This window comes from Narcine bancroftii, chromosome 4 (genome assembly GCF_036971445.1).
Source record: "Narcine bancroftii isolate sNarBan1 chromosome 4, sNarBan1.hap1, whole genome shotgun sequence".
In the NCBI taxonomy this organism is placed as follows: domain Eukaryota; kingdom Metazoa; phylum Chordata; class Chondrichthyes; order Torpediniformes; family Narcinidae; genus Narcine; species Narcine bancroftii.
The window spans coordinates 128966863-128989806 of NC_091472.1; the positions used below are offsets into that span (position 1 = coordinate 128966863).

A 22944-nucleotide genomic window follows, 5' to 3' on the forward strand; every position below is an offset into this window, starting at 1 on the left:
AACATAACAGAAAGAGCAGGCCTCGGACCACCACCACCTAAAATGATAAGATTTAATGTGTATGAGTAGATGATACGGCTTTTTTGCTTGTATTCTTTTTGTATAAAGATATTGTTTTATTGTTCGATATTTACTGTTTTTGGAGGGGGTGGGAAGGAGGAAGGGAGGGATGGGGAAAAAATGTCACTGTGAATATCTAAAGAGATGCATCTGTAAATATATTGGTTGATATGGTTCATAGCGCGATAAATAAAGAATTACAACAAAAAAGTGAAAGGAACCACGATCTGGCTGTCTAACGAGATTGAAAATAAATACCCAAACTCAACTACTTTAGCAAGGGCACTATTGATATATTTTCCATCGTCTTATTTTGGAGAATGTGGCTTCAGTACTGTTAGTAATTTACTACAAGCTAAGAGAAACTGACTGGAAATTACAAAAATTGGAGATTTAAGGATGAAACTAACAAAATTAGTCCCTCAAATCAAAATAATCTGCAGCTAGCATCAGGGGCAAGGTTCCCACTGAAGTGACAATTGCTGAATGTGTGTTTGTGGTGATATGACCACCAGCCAACTGCAGGGGGTGATCACTGAACCTGCAGGAAGACCACCAAAGGGGCTGGCTCCAACTGGCCAGCAGTCAATCAGCTGACCTGAATATAAACCTGAGCCAGCCCCTCCTGAGCCAGTCACACGGGGAACCATCGGGACTGAAACTGGTGTACAAACTTTTACTGGAATAAAGCCTGTTATAGTCTTTTGAGTTTTGTACTTGCTTGCTGCTACCTCAGTGCACCACAATGTTTGAGACGGTTGACATATTGAAGTCATAGTTGAATGTGAAATATGTGTTCCAGTGTATTCCTGACCTTAATTGCATTGAAATATACTTGCAGTAAATGATTTCATAAAAACTTCTTTGGAATATATAACTTTTTTCTGCTAATGGTGGGGCGTACATTTTTTTGAAAAATTAAAGTGGGGTCTTGGGCAAAAGAGGTTGAGGACCACTGACTTAAAGCAAATACACAGATCTGCAGGAAAGAATTAATGACCTGTTAAATTTCAATACCCTGTATTGGATATTAGATCCATTTGAGGAACAATCCGTCGATGTTGACACAAAGAGAGCTCGATTGATCTTCAGAGAGTTATAATTGCATGCCGCAAGTTCAATCAATTAAAAAAATATTTTAGAGTGATCTGTTAAATATATTTTCAAAACCATGGGAAAAAGGCCTAAATATTTTTCTTTGCCTTTCCCTCAACAAACTTAGTTGAATGTGGATTCAGCCATGTAGTTTCCTTGACAAAACCCAAGAACAGACTTCATCACAAGAGGTCACCCTAGACCAGGGGTGGGCAATCTTTTTTAAAAATTCACATTCCATCTTTAATATTCCCTATGCCATAACTGCCCAAAAAACTTGGAACAGGAACATCAAGCTCAAGGATCCTACTAATATTTTAATTTCATAATTTTTTTTTAAAGTTCTAATTTATTGTTTTCACATCCTCAAATTTATGCTTAAAGTTCCCTAATGACTCATTGTGTACAGACCATTGTGCTCTGAATCTCTTTTTAAACTTTTTGTGATCTACATATTCATGTTTTCTTCTTTCCTACACATTCAACAAGAATGATTTCTGATTTGTCTCTTGGTTCTGGAATCACAAATCACAGTTGTTATTTTCTTTTCACTTCACGTAAAAAATTTTTTTTTCTTGTAGTCAGTGGGAGGGAAATATGGAAGAAACCAACTAAATTTGACTGTTTCACAGGGAAGGGTGCCACAAACCCTGAGCAAAATCTTAATGGGGTCATAGTTACAAAGATTGAGAATGGCTGATATAAACCAGAAGGAAGTCTGCAAAGTAGCTAAAATTCCAAAAATTCAGATTAAAATTTCTATGCACTTAAATTTTTTTCTCAAATTTGAACCAATTTTAGTATACTTAACATGCAGCAATATGGACTTCGCTGACTGTATACAAATAACTGTTTTGATCTTTGATGGATACCAATTTGGGATGGTCTCTGTTAGAAAAGCATTTGCAGACTTGAGTGAAATAAATTTCCAAAAGGATGAAATTCAGCCTCCACACATTTTTTAAATTTGTTAACCATAACCATATAACCATTTACGGAGCGGAAACAGGCCTTGTAGATATAATAAAAATCGGAATAGTAGTAAAAAGAGAAGTTATTTACAATCAAAATCACGAAAAAAAAATCTGTTTCATGTCAAGCTTTTAATCAAATACGCCGGAATAGGAGACCTACCTTCAATGAAATAGTTAAACCAAAATCCCGAGCACAATTACAGTAGATCGGCATGTTAGCTTCTTTGATGCCTTTACATTGTGAACAAACCTAGAGATACAAAAAGGAAATTAAATTACAGCAGGTCCTCACTTAATGTTGTTGATATGTTCTTGGAAAGTGCAACTTTAAGTGAAACAATGTTAAATGAAACCAATTTTATATTGTGGTCAAATACTGCAATATTTTAATTTTTTTTATTTATTCTCATTACCACTACAATGAAACGATGATGAACAAAATGACATTATTCAAGGACTTACGGTACATTTTTGAAAGTCATTTTGAGCAAACTTTTTTTTTATTGCCATTCTACATCTACCATGAAGAAGGATATCAATTGAGATGTGGTAATTGATGGTTTAAATTACCAACCAACAAATGCATTAAAATAGCAAAAAAGGTTAAAACATTACATATAAGCAGACTAGTATTTCAAAATATAGTTTTGTAATTGAACGTCTAAATAACCATCATTCCCCCCCCAAAAAAACACCATCTCTAAATTTTCTGGTGCTACCACGGAAGTGGGCAGTAAAAAGGAAGGGGAGGAGTCAGCGTACACGATGGAGATTGAAAACTTGGCTGAATGGTGCATCAACAACAACCTTGGACTCAATTTCACCAAAACTAAGGAGCTGATTGTTGACTTCAGGAAAGGAAAGCCAGAGACAAACAATGCAGTGATCATTAGGGAAATCAGAGGTGAAGAGGTTGAGCAAATAGGCGTTCTTGGGAGTCACTATATCAGAGGATCTTAAAGAACTTCAACGACTCTACTTCCTCAGAAGTTTTCAGAGGTTCAGCATGACTTCAGAATCCCTTTCCACACAGATGTGGTGGAAAGTGTGCTGACCAACTGCATCATGGTCTGGTATGGAAACACCAATATCCCTGAATACGAGGCTCTCCAAAAGATAGTGGACACGGCCCAGGACATCACAGACAAAACCCACCTCACTAATGAGTACATCTAGAGGAACAATGGTCACAGCAGCAATCATCACCACCCAACACACACTCTGTTCTCGCTGCTGCCATAAGGAAAGAGGTAGAGGTGCCACAAGACTCGCTCCACCAAGTTCAAGAACAGCTGCTGCCCCTCCACCATCAGACTCCTCAACAACAAACTTAATCAAGGACTCTGACTTGTGCACAGTTTGTTTACATTCGTTGTTTACATTGTGTGTGTGTGTTTTGGTGGGTGAGTGTGTGTGTGTGTTTTGGTGGGTGAGTGTGTGTGTGTGTTTTGGTGGGTGAGTGTGTGTGTGTGTTTTGGTGGGTGGGTGTGTGTGTTTTGGTGGGTGGGTGTGTGTGTGTGTGTGTCTGTGTTTTGGTGGGTGGGTGCGTGAGTGTCTGTGTTTTGGTGGGTGGGTGCGTGTGTGTCTGTGTTTTGGTGAGTGGGTGCGTGTATGTCTGTGTTTTGGTGGGTGGGTGCGTGTGTGTGTCTGTGTTTTCGTGGGTGGGTGTATGTGTGGGTGTGTGTGTGGGTGTGTGTTGGTGTGGTAGGCCTAGGGGAGGATTTGAAGTTAGGACTCAGAAATCAGGGTCTGGAGCTCCGGTGTCCGGGGAGACAGGAGGTTTCTGGTGAGAATTAAACATTTTAATGCTTACAAAGCCTTCCTTGTGTTCGTTGTTTTAAAAATATTGATACAAGTAATTTCCTTTTGCTACTGGGCTGTATTTAAAAATGGCCAGTTCTCCAAAAGAAAAGTTTATCCGACATAGGCCCAGTCCTGACCATTTCAGATAATTGGAGTTGTACGGTATATGAAAGAAATAATTATTTGCAATCTATATTGATGACCCTGACACAAAGCAACAATAATGCAAAAGATTTTCCCTAATAATCAACAATGAATCCAATACATGGTACAACATGTTATTTAGGGTGGTAAACATACCAAATCCTGAAGTGTATAGGCCATCATTTTCTTTTTCAATGCTTCAACCAGTGTCATTTCTATAGCATCTGAGTGATATGCAACTTGGCAATTAGTGCAGCACCATTTGGGTAATACTGTGCCATCCTGTCAAAAAGAAAAACATAACTGTTATCCCAAAAAATACAATAACAACTGAATAAGTTTTTTTTTTAATACAGAATTTTATATTCTGGAAATATTTTGGAATTATGGAAGTATTGGTGGTATATTGAGCTTTAAATATTAATAGTAAGAAAAATGCCAGTGATAGAAGGCTAATTTATTCACAAGAAAACTCAAATATTTGAAATAACAAAAAATTGCTTCACATAATGCTATCCTTCCTTTGGAGTTTTAAAAAGCAAAGGTTTGGAAATGAGCTGTAATCCTGACCTTGCAGTGCTGTTGTGACCATTTCTATGGATATATTTGCCCTTTAACAAAATTCTATTACTCATTACAGTAACACCATCATTTATTGTTCGCCTAAGTTGCCAAATACTACATCTCATGAACCAGCCACCTATATCCTTTTGCACAACAATACTTAACAGCTTCAAACAATTTAAAAGTACTGTATTTCTCTATTCTTTCAATCAAGTGCATCATCTCACAATAATAATCTATTTCTACCCATTTACCCATTGAAAGCTTTACAACCTCCCTCAAGATCATTTTCCAAGATACAGTAGTCATGCATCATTGACAAAATTCTGAATGAAGAAATTAAGTCGTTTATAGCTAAGTACTTGCTATACCATCATTAACCTGCCCATTTGAAGATGTCAATTTGCAGTTTCCAGTCAAACTTCTCATTCCAATATTATCCATAACAAATCAAAAATGCAAGAGCAAGGAATACAAAATAAAAACAGAAAATGTTGGAATTATTTTGCATCTGTGGAACAAGAAACAGAGATGATTTGCCAAGTGATTCCAGCATTTTCTGCTTTTAAATCATGCAGCAAATATTTTGAGGTGTTCTAGAATTTTTGGATTTTGACTCAATAATCACCAAGGTGCCTCAAGATTGTTTCAATTCAGGAAGATATCTTGAAAAGAATTTCCTCTAAGTTGAAGTCATGCACTTTGAGATATGCCATTGACGTTTAGGCTGTGATGGAATATTTGGGAATGTTTTTGGGAGATAAATTGGTAAAATTTGAGAAGGTTACATACATACACACATTTTAAAACAGATCTTATTTGAAATACTGAAGAATTCATATTCAGTGACTTTACAGAAACCATGGAGAATGCTATGCACATTTCATAAGTAGGTGCTAATTGAAATGATGTCCTGAAATGAATGGACTGGAGCCAGGTTGTTTGTTTTGGACCTTTTTGCAAGGCTTTTGACCTCTCTGCAAAGTGCTCACTTAGAGGTTTGTTTACCTAAAACAACAGATGGGAGCAGAAGACTAACTCCTATTGTTTGCTGGAAAAGGTGGGGGGGGGTTTTTGCAAGTGAGAGAGAGAAAGACATGTGGCTGGCAGTTGGAATCTCAGAGAGAGGAAGAGACTGAACAGTGTCAGCCAGGAGAAGCTTATTGGAACTGAAACAGAAGCTCCAGAGTGACAGATGGCTGGAAGTGCTATCTGTTTGATGTTTCTCTTGGAATAAGTGAAACAGAAAGGAACTCTGCGGTGGCCTGAAAGAAAGAGGTTATCATCTGGAGAACCCTGATGGAGCAAGTTTCATCAGCAAGACATTGAGGTGACTAATGGTGGTACCTCAGTTGTGGAAATCCTGGAACCACACATCTCTCTCTGCAAATCTACAAGAACCTTCCTGAGCACCAAAGCATCGTGATCTTTATACATGTTAAATTCTGTGCATAGTAATAAGAATTGTCTGCAACAAGAGAACTTGGAAGAATGAGAAGTGAGATTGAACTGTGAACCAAAGAACTTTTCTTATATTTACACACACATTTCATACACATGCGCCTAGAATTAGAAGGGTGTTAAGTTGGGTTAGATAAGTTAATAGAAGCAAGTTAAAGTTTGATTCTGTTTTCATGTTTAAAGATAATTAAAAACAACTTTTGTTTAAGTAACCATTTGTCATGGTGAATATCTATTGCTACTGGGTTTTGGGGTCCTTGGGGCTCGTTACAAGACTAGTTAATATATGGTCATCTGAAGAAAGATAAATGGAATTGAATACACAATTATAAAAAAGCCTCTCTAACCTTATGATGGAGGAAAGATAAATGAAGATTGATGGGTCAAGAGCAATGCTCTGGAGAACAGTTGCAAAAGTATCTCAGTGCTGAGACATCTTGCCTCCAATAACCATAGCCATATTTCTTTATGCTTCTTTAATTTTAACCAATGAAGTAATCAAAAACTCATTCAGTTACATTTTATTAATACTGTTGGTGCTCTGGAACTCATCTTCCTCGCCATGTTTGGTCCAAAACTGTAAGATCTTGAGCCTGTGCAACCTGAGGAATGTGGGCAATCCAAGAGTTAACACATGTTGAGGGTATAGTGTATGCCACTCTATGAAGGCAAAGTTGGGCTGTGCTGGTCATGGAGACAAAGGATGCTGCAGCAAGCCAAACTGCAATACCTCATTTTTTTCCAGGTGGAGAAGAACTTGAAGAAAAAGCTTGTTAACAGGAAATTCATTGGATAATGAAAATTTTGCTTCCTGAACACTTTTGGGTGTATTTTATGAATTTTGGGCTGCTGATCACAAAAAAAATCACCTTAAAATTTCCGACCATGTACCTTTTTTTTGGATATAATCAATTTACCAAACTACATCCAGCAGACTGACAACATGCTTAAGCATACAAAACCATGAAGTGCAAAATGTCATTGAAAATTCATTTTCTGCATTTGCACTTGGACTTATTCCTTGCTGATCTTTGATCTTGGTGCAGGCATTGACAAACATCGTGGAAGGTTTCACCAAGACTTCACGGAAGGTTTCACTAGGACATTGTGACCATGGAAAAGCGATTATTAGGGGAATCGGAATCCATCAGTGCTGGCCAAATGTTGTTGGACACTAACTCAAAAGGCATCAGATTCTAAGTACAAACGAAAATTAGCGGCAAAACATTTTTTTAGCTCAGTTGAACTAATGCAATGTTAGTTATGCGATTATCATTATGCGATTAAACATGCTAAATTTAATGAAAATTAATGTTTCTCCAACTTCCTATGTGATACAGCAAATCTGAAATTATATTTGTGTTCAGCTTGAAATTGTCGATCATAATCACCATATGTTTTTTCAGGAAGCAAAACTATTGACAAAGTTTGTTGTCCAGTGTTATTAGCCCAGAATGTGCATGTTGAGTGTTCCCTTTCTTTCACTAATCTCCCCTGTCCATCAACTCCTATCAGCCACCTAAATGAAGAATAATATAGAGCAACAAAATAACCTGACAACCTGCATGTCTTTGGAATGTGGTAGAAAACCAGGGCTGCAAAAAAATCAATGGTGTCCAGGGAGAATTTGCAAACTCTACAGAAAGTATGAGAGAGCTGTGAGACAGCAGTACTACCAGTTGCACCACTTCGCGCTCTGGAATACGATATGCAAGAATGTCAACATGGTGAAAATGACCCTATGTAAAGCCAAAGAAAAAGGTCATTAGGACATCTCTTTCAAAGAGGTGGTACAGTAGCAGAGGGATTTGTATTGTCCATTTTTGTTTCTTCCTACAAATGATGAGCGCAAAATATTTCCTGTAAAAAATGCAACATTTCAATGAAATGGGGCCCAAAAAATCTAATTCTTAAGTTCTGACACTATAATGCAATTTAATACAAATGCTGCACTGCATTCCACAGACTGACAGTTCAGTGTCTTTTGAAAATCCTAGTTTCTTCATTATTTGCAAATGGATGTATGAAGTTCAGATTTTCAGATTTCCACCTCCATCCCTCCAATCACACCTTCTTAAACACTGCCAGAAATTACAAATGACATCCAACTCACTTGTAAGATTGAAGGGTCTTTGCAGAGGTCCAGATCTCGGCAAAAATTGCAATTCCTGCAAATAATCTCTGGGATTATGTAGGATCGGCATGGATCTTTAAATTGTGCTTCTTCAGAGAATTCACCCACATCGATTAGACGTAAAAGATCCCTTTTTAATTTGTTCACCTGATTTGTTATGTTTGAATCCAGAGATAAAATCTGTATAAAGATAAAAAGAGCATTACAAATATATATTTTCAAAAAAATACACACAATCATCAACAAGGCTGCTTATTCAAAATTCGACAGTATTATTTATCCAAGCTTTATCCTTTAAAAATGATCAAGACCCAATATTCATTTGCAGACAAATGCAATTGATAAAAACAATGTGTACACTTTAACATTGCAAGTTTCCTTCCAAATTTCCAAAACAGAAAATCTGAAAATGTATTTGTACCATCATAGGGAAATTTTCAGCACCGTTTGCCTCACCTTGCAGACTGATTTGATGAATTCCAAAGATGGATTATTGAAGGGAAGGTAGGATCCTGGCAGAACTGGGAACATTTCAGAGGATTCAATGGAGTGTCTATTACTGCTCACCTTCTTCTGAATCTTTTGAGTAATAGTGAAGAAGTTTTGAGTGAGTTCATTTGATACGTACTCCTGAGAGAAGGTGATCAATCCTACAGAATTGAAGAGCAATATGGTTACCTTGAATTATTTATTTATTCTGTTACACATCTTTCTGTTCCTTTATTAGTCTTGTGTACATCTCGTGGTTCATAAATTCATTCATACGATAATAGTTTATGATTTTTTTTAAAAACAAGACTAGCATTTACTATACATCCTTATCTGCCCTTTAAGAATACAATGGTAATATTAAGTGGCTTGCTGAGCCATTTCAGACAGTCTTCTGTTACCCAACCACTTAAGGTGGATCTGAAGTTAAATAAAAGCACTCTCCAGTAAGAAACATCTTCATCCTCTTCAGTGCACTGCCTTTAACATTTTTACATGCAGTTGAGATGGGGAGCAAGGTCTCTGCTTAACATCTTTATTGGATGCATCGCTGACAGTGCTCCACTCTTGTAGTATTGCTCTGGATGTCAGCCTATGACTGTCCTTTAAATGTTCTGAAATAGAACTCTTCAGAGGGACAAGTATGCTATTAATTTGATGCATTGTTAATTGAAAGCAAGAGTGACAACCATTATAAAACAGAATGCAGTATGATGACTGACTAAAAAAATTATTTCCAAAGCACTGTTAAAAAGCGTATCGTTGCAATAAGTACAGCCTATGAAAATATTCTTTCCACCACCCATAATTTTTCTCAAATAATTTAAACACTTCCAGAAGCGTGGAGCAAAAATTAACTATATGCATCTTTTAAAACTGGCGGGTATTGATTGGTCAATTAAACAATTTGCAAGTGGTTGTTTTAGATTTCTGACACACAAAGATATTCTTTTCACATTTTCCTTAGGCCAGTCCTTCAAATCTCAAAACCGAATGCTTCATCATGAACAGTATTTTTTGTTTTGAATTTCTCACCTGCTAAAGTACCAGTTTCTCCTGGTGGATCTTGCGAGATCTGGCTCATTCCTCGCTTCTTGACAGGAGTACACCCTGGGGCATTGCGTCTCAGCTCTTCTTTCATGCTGTGGTACACTGCTACGATATAAGCTGCAGTAATACATTTCATTATGGTCAGGCAGAGTAATGAATAGCATAAGATCAATGCAGTATGCAAAAAGGGGAAATACAACTGTTATTAGGATTCAAGAAAGCCAAATTCATTGATAAAACAATGTTCAATAAACATATGGGGGTTATAGGTTAATTGGGGTATTTGGGCAGCAGGGCTAGTGGGCTGGAAGGCCTGTTATCTTTCTATATGTCTAAATTTAAATTAAGTTCTGACACTATAATGCAATTTAATACAAATGCTGCACTGCATTCCACACACTGACAGTTCAGTGTCTTTTGAAAATCCTAGTTTCTTCATTATTTGCAAATGGATGTATGAAGTTCAGATTTTCAGATTTCCACCTCCATCCCTCCAATCACACCTTCTTAAACACTGCCAGAAATTACAAATGACATCCAACTCACTTGTAAGATTGCAGGGTCTTTGCAGAGGTCCAGATCTCGGCAAAAATTGCAATTCCTGCAAATAATCTCTGGGATTATGTAGGATCGGCATGGATCTTTAAATTGTGCTTCTTCAGAGAATTCACCCACATCGATTAGACGTAAAAGATCCCTTTTTAATTTGTTCACCTGATTTGTTATGTTCAGGGGTACAATGTCAGTACATTACTTTAAGTTCCTTTTTATCCCGGTGTGATACAATTTTTTAAAATTTTATTTGGGATGGATCTCTACTTACCAGAAAGAAACAAACCTAAGAGATGAAAGCACAAAGCAAAGAAAATGAAGAAAATAGATGCTGATGCTTGGAATAAATACAAACAATAAAAAGTCAGTGGTTAAATGATCGGATGTATAATCTGGAGGCCTGGAATAATAATATCCAAAAATTGGAGTTTTCAGTTCACCATCGATTATAGTTGGGGCATACAATTAAATAGCATGGAATTAACAAAATTACTATTCTCAGAAATGGTAATGGTGGCACATCTTGAATGCCTGAACCCAATGTACTTTGGAGAAAGAAATCTGACGTCCTCATCCATTCATGTTATTGGTGAATCCATGGGCCATTTCAACATGAATGGCCCTGATCTGCGCTGCAAAATTGCTGGGAAATAAATCAGGTGGATCAAAACCACAATACTAAAATACAATAATAAAATTAGATAGGCAACCTGGTATTAACAAGTTTAATGGTCTTAAACAGTGGCTTGGTCACCACCATTCTATAAGCTAACCAAATCTCGACAAACACAGGAAGTTCCCAAGTTACGTCAGGATTCCATTCTGTGACTTACAAATGCAAAACAAACAGAAACTGATAGGATAGGTAAAACAAAATCGCTATTGCCGGTAGGAGTGCAAGGCACAGTTGAAAAACTGGAACTAGTACCTCTAACAGGGAAGTCAGAAAAATGTTCCGTAAATGAAACACCCGAATTTACCCATCATTGCCTCAAACTAAAAGGATGACAGAAGTTTGGAAGAATTGATGATGGGTTAATTGTTAATTGCTAGGGTAAACAAGAAGAGAGAGGCAATGAGAGGTAACTGGCCCGACAGGTCCTCCATCCTCTTCACAGACAGATCTGACAACCTAAAGGTGCTGGGGATCTGGTTTGGAGGGGCTAGGTCGTGCCACAAAAATTGGTCGGAACAGATTGTAAAGGTCCACCAAGAATTGGCTCTGTAGGTGCAATGCTCCCTCTTGAAAATGGGAAAGAACCTGAGGCTGATATTATTGGCCGTTGCAGCTAATGTGTGATTGGTCCTCTGAATGTCAATCATTTGTTAGATCTGCCCACAGGTAAGACTGATGTGTGATTGGTCTGAGCAGGTCACGTGAATGGGCCCTGCATTGAAAAGCTACATGGAAGCTTGCTCATCCTCTTATTGCTGCTGCCTCATCCATCACTGAAATCCAGGCTGCTGGCCACAGGCCAAGCTCCAGAGCGCTGACTGCAATGGGCCCGTCCCAGATACCAAGCCATGGTCAATGTTGGAAACCAGATTCATTTGATATACTTGTTAGTTGTAATTCATTTATTGTTCATTTGTGTGCTATACTTGTGGGCGGATGAGCATTGTGTGTTTAACCCTTGCATTTTTTAACCCTTGCATTTCCAATTGGGAGTTGAGAAGGTTTAGCAGCAATTTATTTGCACCTGATGTGTAGTTATTTGTGTATGGTTCCAAGTTAGTCTGTGAGTGTGTACCCCTTTTGTGAGTCCCCTGTGCATGAATAAAATTTGTTGAAAATACACGATTCTCGTTGAATCTATCAAACATATTCTGTTCACAACAGTCAGGAAGTGGGAAAGCGTAACAAGAAACAAGGTGACGATTACTAATTAAAAATTAAAATTGGGAAGGAGAATCTTGACCAATTTAGGAGCAACTCATTCACAATGTCTTTTTTCTTCTTTGGCTTGGCTTCGCGGACGAAGATTTATGGAGGGGGTAAATGTCCACGTCAGCTGCAGGCTCGTTTGTGGCTGACAAGTCCGATGCGGGACAGGCAGACACGGTTGCAGCGGCTGCAGGGGAAAATTGGTTGGTTGGGGTTGGGTGTTGGGTTTTTCCTCCTTTGCCTTTTGTCAGTGAGGTGGGCTCTGCGGTCTTCTTCAAAGGAGGTTGCTGCCCGCCAAACTGTGAAGCGCCAAGATGCACGGTTTGAGGCGATATCAGCCCACTGGCGGTGGTCAATGTGGCAGGCACCAAGAGATTTCTTTAGGTAGTCCTTGTACCTTTTCTTTGGTGCACCTCTGTCACGGTGGCCAGTGGAGAGCTCGCCATATAACACGATCTTGGGAAGGCGATGGTCCTCCATTCTGGAGACGTGACCCACCCAGCGCAGCTGGATCTTCAGCAGCGTGGACTCGATGCTGTCGACCTCTGCCATCTCGAGTACTTCGACGTTAGGGATGAAAGCGCTCCAATGGATGTTGAGGATGGAGCGGAGACAACGCTGGTGGAAGCGTTCTAGGAGCCGTAGGTGATGCCGGTAGAGGACCCATGATTCGGAGCCGAACAGGAGTGTGGGTATGACAACGGCTCTGTATACGCTTATCTTTGTGAGGTTTTTCAGTTGGTTGTTTTTCCAGACTCTTTTGTGTCGTCTTCCAAAGGCGCTATTTGCCTTGGCGAGTCTGTTGTCTATCTCATTGTCGATCCTTGCATCTGATGAAATGGTGCAGCCGAGATAGGTAAACTGGTTGACCGTTTTGAGTTTTGTGTGCCCGATGGAGATGTGGGGGGGCTGGTAGTCATGTTGGGGAGCTGGCTGATGGAGGACCTCAGTTTTCTTCAGGCTGACTTCCAGGCCAAACATTTTGGCAGTTTCCGCAAAACAGGACGTCAAGCGCTGAAGAGCTGGTTCTGAATGGGAAACTAAAGCGGCATCGTCTGCAAAGAGTAGTTCACGGACAAGTTTCTCTTGTATCTTGGTGTGAGCTTGCAGGCGCCTCAGATTGAAATATACCTACTGAACGAATACAGCACGTGGAGTATGTAAATCCATTTTAATGACAAACCTTGGATGTTTAACCTGCTGTTCCTCGTCTTGCTCCTAGTCTGTGGGGTAAACAATAGAACCTGCCTGGATCTCCAATGCTCATTAGTGCCCACTCATTACATAACTTGGTTGAATGGTCAGCACGTTAATGACCTTGTTGTAAACATCACAGATAAAAGACGATCCTTGACAATATGTAATAGATGTTATTTCCCGCATCGGACTTGTCAGCCACAAACGAGCCTGCAGCTGACGTGGACATTTACCCCCTCCATAAATCTATTTACTGCATTAATAACAATTAAAAATGAAAGAACATAAAAAAAGAGAATTGATTTTTTTAAAAATAATGCTAATTCTTGGTAATTTGTGCTCATTCCATTGTTTTTCCACGGGCAAAATCACCTAGCTATTTTTAGGATGTGCCACAATCATAAATAGCAACAGGAATAAAACAAAAGGCAAATGAGATGAATGCTAAAAAAAATACACACATAGATATATCACTTGGCAGCAATGGATGGAGGGAGAGTGAGAAGCACAAAGTACCTGAGACAATCATGAGGAAGTAACTCTGGCATGACGCAGCCTGTGGCAGATACTGCATAATATTCCAGTTATTGTCCAAAACATCTTCCATGTCAGTATTATCTTCTTCATCCTCTGAATTAACTTCTTCAATTTCATCATCATGGTCTTCCTTACCAACAGATTTCTCGGTTTCTTTATTGCTCTCAGCCTTTTGCACAATATACATCACACATTTGAATTTCATTATAAAAGCAGAAACTGAAGTGAATTGGCAAAACATTTAACGCTCTGCTTGTCCCCATCTTCCTTTGTGGCAGGGTCAGAGCTACCTTTCCATAACCAGTACAGCAACCCTTGTTGATTCGGACCCTGCTCTGGGACCTTACTGGAGTTCTTTGTATTTGGTTGCCATGAAAGTCACCACAAGCTAATGGCAACCGTGTTATTAGCTCAAACCTCCAGAAGGCACAATGGATAAGCAAGCTGTAAGTATCAGGATTTTACTGCTTGCCAAGGCAGTCTGGGCAGAACTCTGCCACTTGTCTTTTGCACTCACTGTAGTGATGTTGTGAAGCCAACAAGAATAAAACTTCCCAGCACCGACCAAGGTATCAGATGTGGCCATAATAACAATGCTCTTGGGGCATTTGCCTTTACACATTTCCCCAGTACCTCAGTTGACAAATATAAATATTGAAGATATACACTGCACACAACCTACTAACTTGGTAGAACTCAGTATTGTTTGTCTTATTAATTGCTATACAGCAAGCCAAATCCTGGTCTTCAATTTGCAAATCCCTTTCAGCTATTCCTTCAATAATAATTGAAAATTCGAAAATAATTACTCAGTATACAGATATACCCTACTTTACGAAGAAACAGCGTTACTGAGAAACCATTTGTTAAGCAAAAATTTGTAAATCGAAGACCCATCGACTTCTAATGGAGGCAATTTTCATTACAGCAAAAACCCACTATAATTTCTTGGATATCGCAAACACTAGTTTCTTCGTTAAAGTGAATTTTCATGAAGTGAGTGTGCGCAAAGCAGGGTTTACCTATATCCTAAAATTTTCTTCTGATCATTAATAACTTGCACATCTCAGGACTGAATTACATTCACCACAGTTGGAACAAATGGCAAGTTTTGGTTATGAATTTCAGTAGTTTTTGGATGCTTCATCAGATCCATTTATTTCTCCCTGTTGATTTAGATAATTTGCAAATTTGAACAATTCCAGTGAGTTTCTGAAACAAAGTTAATTATGATCAGTAAAAAAAAGCGAATGCTGGAAATCCTAATCAGGAGAGACAGAATTTGTGGAAAAGGAAACAGTGAACATTTCAAGATAAAGACCTTTTGTTGGAGTTACTTCAACTTGAAATTTTCACTCGATTTCTTCTTCTGCCTGATTTGGCAAATGTTTCCAGCAAATCCAGTATTGCTCAAGTTCTTCCTCAAGCTTCAACAGCAATTTGAGTCAAGGCAACACAAAGTGTACAAAGCTATAATCATCCCCAACATGTTTACTTGTGCGTTTCATTGGATTCAGAAACAGAATCTGATCAGGGGTGGCATGGTTTGAGTAGTGGTTAGTGCAATGGCTCTGCAGCGCCAGTGATTTGGACCAGGGTTTAAATCCTGCTCTGCCTATAAGAAATTTGTACATTCTCCCTGTGTCTGCGTGGGTTTTCCACGGGGGCTCCTGTTTCTTCCCACCATTCAAAACATATTAGGGGTGTAGGTTAATTGGCTGTAAATTGGGTGGCACAGACATGTAGGCTGAAATGACCTGTTACCATGTTGTATGTCTACATTTTTTTAAAAATTTAAATTTAAGAACCAATTTTCTATTCCTAATGACAACTGATTAAAGGATCACTGCAGCAAAAAAAATTATTTAAGCTGCAAAACTTTATCCTTCATGTTCTACCAATATCTATTTATGCTTATATCTGATAATCAAATAGAATATATATGATCTACAAAGATCATCTGATAATTTTAGATTAAAGGAAGACTGCATACCTCTCCATCGAGACTGCCAGAAAGAAATTTTCCCTTAATGCCTCCATAATTGGCAGGGTCCATCCAAAGCATGAATTCCCAGCAGCGAGAATACGTGATAGAGAGGGAATGAAAAATCTCACGGGAATGAATGCTGCATTTTTGAGAGTTAAAAAAAAGAGAAATGACTCATTCCATTTCTTTTGCATATGGCATTATGATTCCAGTAGCATTCATGAAAGAATTAGGACACAAATCCATAGGAACAGAAATCTCAAAGTGCATCACATTTCTCAAATCTCTCTCCCTGTGACATTAGCTCAAAGGCAGTACTCAGAGTAACATTTTTATTTCATCTGTAATGAAACAAGAAATCAGCACCAAAGCAGAATCTATTACTGCTTTACTAGTGCATAAAAACAAGAACAAACTACCACTAAAACAAATCCTTGTTCTGGAATCCATTGCAAAACATCAGTAACTATTTGAAGAAGTCTCCAAAAAAACAAATTGATTGAACCTTTATCTGAATATGTCTAAATCAAAGAGAATAAATTTGCAATCATATCACATTTCATCATATCCCCCAATATTCTAAAGATTTGGGAAACAAATAAATTTCTTTGAGTGGTGTCAATATTAAACAAGCAAACATAACAGAAAATTAATACAATGGATCTCCAGGCAGCAAGTGAAAGGGTGATTATTTTTGGTACTGGTGTTTACTGGAAAATACCATCATTGAATTTGGAAAGAGCTAATAAATACTTACATTTACCTGAACAGTAATTAATGTCTGATATTAATATATCACCTGAAATTATTAGCTACTTCAGACAAATCAAGACTTCTTCATCCAACCCAAGATTCTGGTTGATTTATAGGACAAGGTGTTAATATCCCTGACATTTCAGATTGGTTAGATTAATCCTCTTAGTGGTAGAACAGTCAGATGCCTCAATTACAATAATGGAGGATGACCACTGTCAGTTTTGAAACAAAAATTGATTCAGCAAATCAAGTACTGCCAAATGAACCAAGCTGAATCTAGGCAATCTAACCAAAAGCAAGTTTAATACATCAACCACAGGCAGGGAGAGCCACGGTAACTAGGAGTTGGGATGGCAAAAGTAGATCAAACGTAGAAAAAGTATATATTGGACATTTTTAGGGCAGCAGAACACGATACTCTAGAAGATCATTGATTTTAAAGACTCTTTCAAAGAACAATATTTTCCAGCATTATTAATAGATTATTGTTTGAAGCATCTTCTTATGCGTATGTTTATAAGCACATCATGGTTAATTTAAAAAATCTATTTGCATTATTACCTTCTTGTGATGTATTCCACATATGCAATTGAATCCTCAATACGTCGCTTCTTTGTGCATAGTATTATGCGGTTGAAATTGGCATAGATAACTGATGAACCCAATCTTTTAAACTCTGCTATCAGTCTACATGATGAAAAATGAAAAAACAATGTTTACTCAATTTGAAAGGACACCTGTGGGTGAGTTGTTTCTTAACCATTTTACATTGTACAAATTTTAACTCATGTCTGTAAAATGACATTCTTCAAAACTGCTTGGATATTTTGAGTACACTGTTGATGTGAACTCAAGATGAAAATTTTGGGCACGTTACACAAGTCATCTGTTCGCAAATAAATTTATTATCGTTAAGTAATCTATAGCAATGTGGGTTACTTCAACTGTACTTCTTTTTTGAAAGTTGTTGCTCATTAGTTCTCTGCCACTTTTCTATTTTTATGGAATGTTTAAATAAATCGATTGCTTATGTCTAATCTATTGAGTTACTTTGATTTTCTGCAAATGCAATCAATTTGGACCTGGAATTTCCACTAAGATTAACTAATTTAATTTTTACATTTTTTCCAAATAACTTGTGCATTCCTGACACTCAAGTAGCACAAAGCATCTATTCAGTTCCCCTGTTGCTACTATACTATATGGTTCTGTTTACCATATCTGCTTTTCAGTTAAAGTTGTAGTTAGAGGATGTGATAAAGCACCACCTGCTTAAAGAAAATGAAATAATTTCTGGAGTTGACAGTGTTTGAAGTTTGTTTTATTTCTGCTAATTCCTCGTGAATGGGTTGTGCATAAAAAAAAACTGCTCTTGAATCAAAGGGAATCAATACTTGATTTGGAGATGGTATGTAGCACTGTGCCGGAAAGGGACCTCAGAAAATACTAAAAGCTAACAAAGTTTGTTTGTTACATCTCATATTGTAGAAAATTACCTCCAGTATAAATCTGCACAAAAACATAACAGCAAAATTAAACCAATGCCAAAAAATTAGTGTTGTAAGCATAGACTTTCCTTGCAGTATAGAACACAACCCATTTAAAATCAAAATCAGAATAGCTGATGGTATGGTAATCTTTCCTTGCAAAATAACTCTGCTGCCATCTTTCAACTTTATGGAAGCAAATTAAATACTGATGAGAAAAAGCATCCTGAAAATACAGCAGATTGGGGATAATCCATGGAATGCAAAATCCATGTTTCAGATTGATAAATTGCATTTCTATTTACAGTGTGTTTGTTCTATTACTTTGATTTCATTATATTTAAAACTTGAGATCATCTCAACTTGCTTGTACAATGATCCTTGAATCACATGACAAGATGTACTTTTTCTGACAAGAACAATAATTTTGCTTTTAAAGTTTATTTTGTTGTTTTTGCAAGATGTGAAAGGAACCAATCTTGTAGCTCACCAAAGCTACATGATAACACATCTTTAGAAAATACCTTCATGAGACAGAAGTAACCCATTTTGTGTACTGCTTCCACTTCAATAACAATGGGAATCTTACAGCAATTGACAGTCAAGCAAATATACTGTACATACAGTACATGTGAAAAAACAATGTTGGAAGTACTGAACAGTACTGAAGAGAAAGAGGCTAATGTATCCTGTCAATTAATTAAATAACAAACTCTATTATTAGTGTGGTTTTACTCTCCACAAATGCAGTCTGATAAGAGTATTTCCTGAACACAATTTTAATTTCAGAATATCTGTTATCTAGCTTTATTTTTTTTTTAAATCTACCAGTACATCTTGTTTGCTACTGCTTATATAATGTAAGCTTCAAGTGCAAGTATACTGCATGAATTGGTTCCTCTTGATCAACACAATTATAACACATTAAAGTATCTGGTTCTGCCACTAGAGATCTAGACAGAACAAAGTGTGCATTTAATAAGAGCTTAAAGCAACTTGTGAAACTTTAAAGAGCATAGATGCATTAGGAATACCGTCTACCTCCTTCAGAAAAATGCTGTAAAGCTTTGCATGGCTTTTAGTTCATTTTTTAGTATCTATTCTTTCATATCACTGTTTGCCAACTTACTGCAGAAACAGTTTCTTCATCATATTATGGAGAGTGCGATGTAGTGCAGGGTCATACAGCAGTGAAGAGGGCGAACGCAGCCAACGATAAAAATGCATCACTTGATTATCAGCATACACATTCTGATAGTGTGTGATCTCCTTCACCCAACCAACAACCATACTCTTTAAAATTCTACAGCACAACAGGAAAGCATTCATGAGTAACAAAGCAATATTTTATCAAGCCCATGCATCACAGGACTCAGCCTTATGTTTAACTGATCTGTAAGAAATTACCAAACAGAACTTGGCTGATAGGATGAAAGGAAGGCTAAAATAATGTCTTAGTAAAGTTTCCTGCCATCCTGCTCTGAACCAACTGGCAGATCAAAGAAAGCACCTACCCGACCCCGCTAGCCTCAGTTGGAGAGGGCAATGAAGAAACAATAAGCCCAAAATAACATTTCATCAGGCTTCAGCACTTAACCTATTTTCTTGATACACATTTATGTCAATATTCTAAAAGCTTAACAAACAAACATTAAAAAAATAGCAATGGAGTAGCTTAAGGCAAGTTGTTAAAATATCTGGTAGTTATGTTAATAAAAATCAATCATATTTTTCAATTCTTGATTACTTCTCATTCTCCAATGAACTTCAGGCCAGTTGGATAAGGAATGTTGCTCAGGAACATAAATATCCATTTTACTGGAGAGCTTGAGTTATTTATATTTCAATGAACTATAATATCAAAGGCATTAACTTTCTCCAAAACAGCCACCTGATTAATAGCAAGTATAATATTTGATGGCATACAAGATCCATGAGCATATCTATTGTTTGGGGCTGGTGGGGGGGGCTCTCCCGGTGGCCCGCTGTCAGTCCCCGCACTGGTCCCGCTGCCCCACTCCCCCCCCACCAACTTTTCAGCTGGAAATATTAAGAATTTTTTTTAGTGTATTTATGGGCAAGCATTTAATGTTATTGAAAAATGTAGCAACAGTATAGCAGAAAGAAAATGGGCAAAACATGCCACTAGAACAGGAAAAATATTTTTAATAATACTGCTGTAATTTTCAAGAGTAAACAAAAAGCAGCTTAGCTATAGCAGAAAACATTTTATATAAACAAACCTGCTGTCGGTCCCACTGTCCTGCTCTCTCCCGGCAGCCTACTCTCTTCTGGGGAGCGGAGTAGTGGAATCAGTGTGAGACGGTGGGATCAGTGTGGGGACTTGTGGCAGGCGGTCAGGGTGGGGGAGGGAGTGGAGCGGTGGGATCAGTATGGGGACTGATGGCGGGCTGTCGGAGGCGGGGCGGGGGTGGTGGGATCAGTGTGTGGACTGGTCGGGCTGTCAGGGGTGAGCAGGGTGATGGTATCAGTGTGTGGACTGGTGACGGGCTGTCAGAGGTGAGCAGGGTGGTGGTATCAGTGTGTGGACTGGTGGCAGGCTGTCAGGTGGGGGGATGGGGAGTGGGGCAGCGGGACCAGTGCGGGGACTGACAGCGGGCCACCGGGAGAGCCCCCCCACCAGCCCCAAACAATAGATGGCATTACTCACCATTATGAACCTAATTTCAACTTTGCATACAAGGCCCACAGGATATTTTTGAGCCATTTTGGGGGGAAAAAAAGTGGGTCTTATATGCCATCAAATACGGTACCTAAAGACATTCTTAAAATATTCCCCCAAAAAAAACATCAGCACACAAACTTTGGTGAAAGGGACCAGTGAATATACAGTGCCCTCCATAATGTTTGGAGCAGACACTTTTTTCATTTCTTTGCCCCTGTGCTCCAGTTTTAAATTTACAATCAAACAATTCACATATGATTAAAGTGGACATTCCAGATTTTATTCAAGGTTAGTTGTGTACATTTTGGTTTGACTGTGTAGAAATCACCGCACTTTTTATACATTGTAATCAAACAATTCACATGTAACAATGTAAAAAAGTGCGGTGATTTCCACACAGTCAAACCAAAATGTACACAATTAACCTTGAATAAAATCTGGAATGTGCACTTTAATCATATGTGAATTGTTTGATTGTAAATTTAAAACTGTGGAGCACAAGGGCAAATAAAGGGAAAAAAAAGTGTCCCAGACATTATGGAGGGCACTGTATTTCCAACACAAATACCTGAAAGAGTGTGAGCACAATGCTGTCTCATCATAACTTGCTATTGCATTAGCCACTTGGTTGCCAGTCATCATATCTTCAAACGAAGCTTGTTGGATCACGTCAAAGCTGATGCCCATGCTGGATGCTCCCTCCATATCGTTGATGTGATGAGACTGAAGGATTGTATTTACAGCCAGACTCTGAATATCCAGTTCAACAGAAACTAGATGAGAAAAAAAATATTATTTTGAAGTTTCCGAGGATAAATCAGAATGCATTTTGATCCTCAAAATTCACGTCAATACATCCATGCCAATGAAGTAAAGACCTATTCAGGCAAATTCCATTTTCCAATGTGCTGTACCAATAAAGCTTAGTTTTAGTTTGAGCCTTACTAATTACAGCACATCAACTGCTCACACTAATTTTTAAACAGCAACATTCTTTTCTTCTTTGGCTTGGCTTCGCGGACGAAGATTATGGAGGGGTAATGTCCACGTCAGCTGCAGGCTCGTTTGTGGCTGACAAGTCCGATGCGGGACAGGCAGACAAGGTTGCAGCGGTTGCAAGGGAAAATTGGTTGGTTGGGGTTGGGTGTTTCCTCCTTTGTCTTTTGTCAGTGAGGTGGGCTCTGCGGTCTTCTTACAAGGAGGTTGCTGCCCGCCGAACTGTGAGGTGCCAAGATACACGGTTGGAGGCGAGATCAGCCCACTGGCGGTGGTCAATGGGGCAGGCACCAAGAGATTTCTTTAGGCAGTCCTTGTACCTCTTCTTTGGTGCACCTCTGTCTTGGTAGCCAGTGGAGAGCTCGCCATATAACACGATCTTGGGAAGGCGATGGTCCTCCGTTCCAGCGCAGTTGGATCTAACTTTGTAGACTCTAAATAATTTCCAGAGGACTACCATACTACAGAGATTTCTTTTTTCCTGAAAGTTTATTAATGTTCTCCCATAATTTGATGGATGTCCTGGTGATGCTTATTCTGGGACATGAATGAATTGTTGTGGAAGGAGAAATTTTGAATTTGTCTGAAAAAGCCACAAGTCATTAATTACATCGGTTTAGATTATATTAATCGCAGTCCCTCTTGCATCTATTTATATGGGGAGAACAAGGGTGTCTCGGAACTCATAAAAGCAAAGTAAGTTTCACTGAGTATAAAAACTAAGGCAAGCAATTGATGACAGGAAATAGTACTCTAATCTTCAAAGATAGTCCCCTTCCTTAACCATTTGACACCCTGAGTTTAATACAGAAACACTGTTATTACTTAAAAATAAATAAATTTGGTTTAAGAACCAAATTGGCACCACATGAATTTTATAATTTGGGAATAGGAATATGTTTGCTAAATGCAGAGCATTTTCTTTGTTAGTGGATAACAAGGCCAATATGGAATTAGATTTTTCTTAAATATTTGTGTTACTTTAACTTCAAATTCATCCTTGAGAGCACTACATTCTGTCAAACAAACACTTCCTCAGCCATTAATACAGAACATGATTTGTATACAAATATTGCAGAATGAAATG

At 38.2% G+C, this 22944-nt stretch overlaps 1 protein-coding gene across 1 annotated transcript in view; it reads right to left on the reverse strand.

Moving 5' to 3' along the window:
- The window catches only part of pole (polymerase (DNA directed), epsilon), a 147534-nt gene that overhangs the window by 13911 nt on the left and 110679 nt on the right, over positions 1–22944 (reverse strand). The window contains exons 39-48 of the mRNA XM_069932838.1: positions 21430–21634; positions 19305–19478; positions 17250–17375; positions 15939–16071; positions 13925–14114; positions 9760–9891; positions 8692–8885; positions 8215–8415; positions 4233–4358; positions 2290–2379 (exon numbers count right to left, since the gene is read on the reverse strand). Coding sequence (XP_069788939.1) covers positions 2290–2379; positions 4233–4358; positions 8215–8415; positions 8692–8885; positions 9760–9891; positions 13925–14114; positions 15939–16071; positions 17250–17375; positions 19305–19478; positions 21430–21634 — 1571 coding nt within the window. The remainder of the gene's footprint in view (positions 1–2289; positions 2380–4232; positions 4359–8214; positions 8416–8691; positions 8886–9759; positions 9892–13924; positions 14115–15938; positions 16072–17249; positions 17376–19304; positions 19479–21429; positions 21635–22944) is intronic.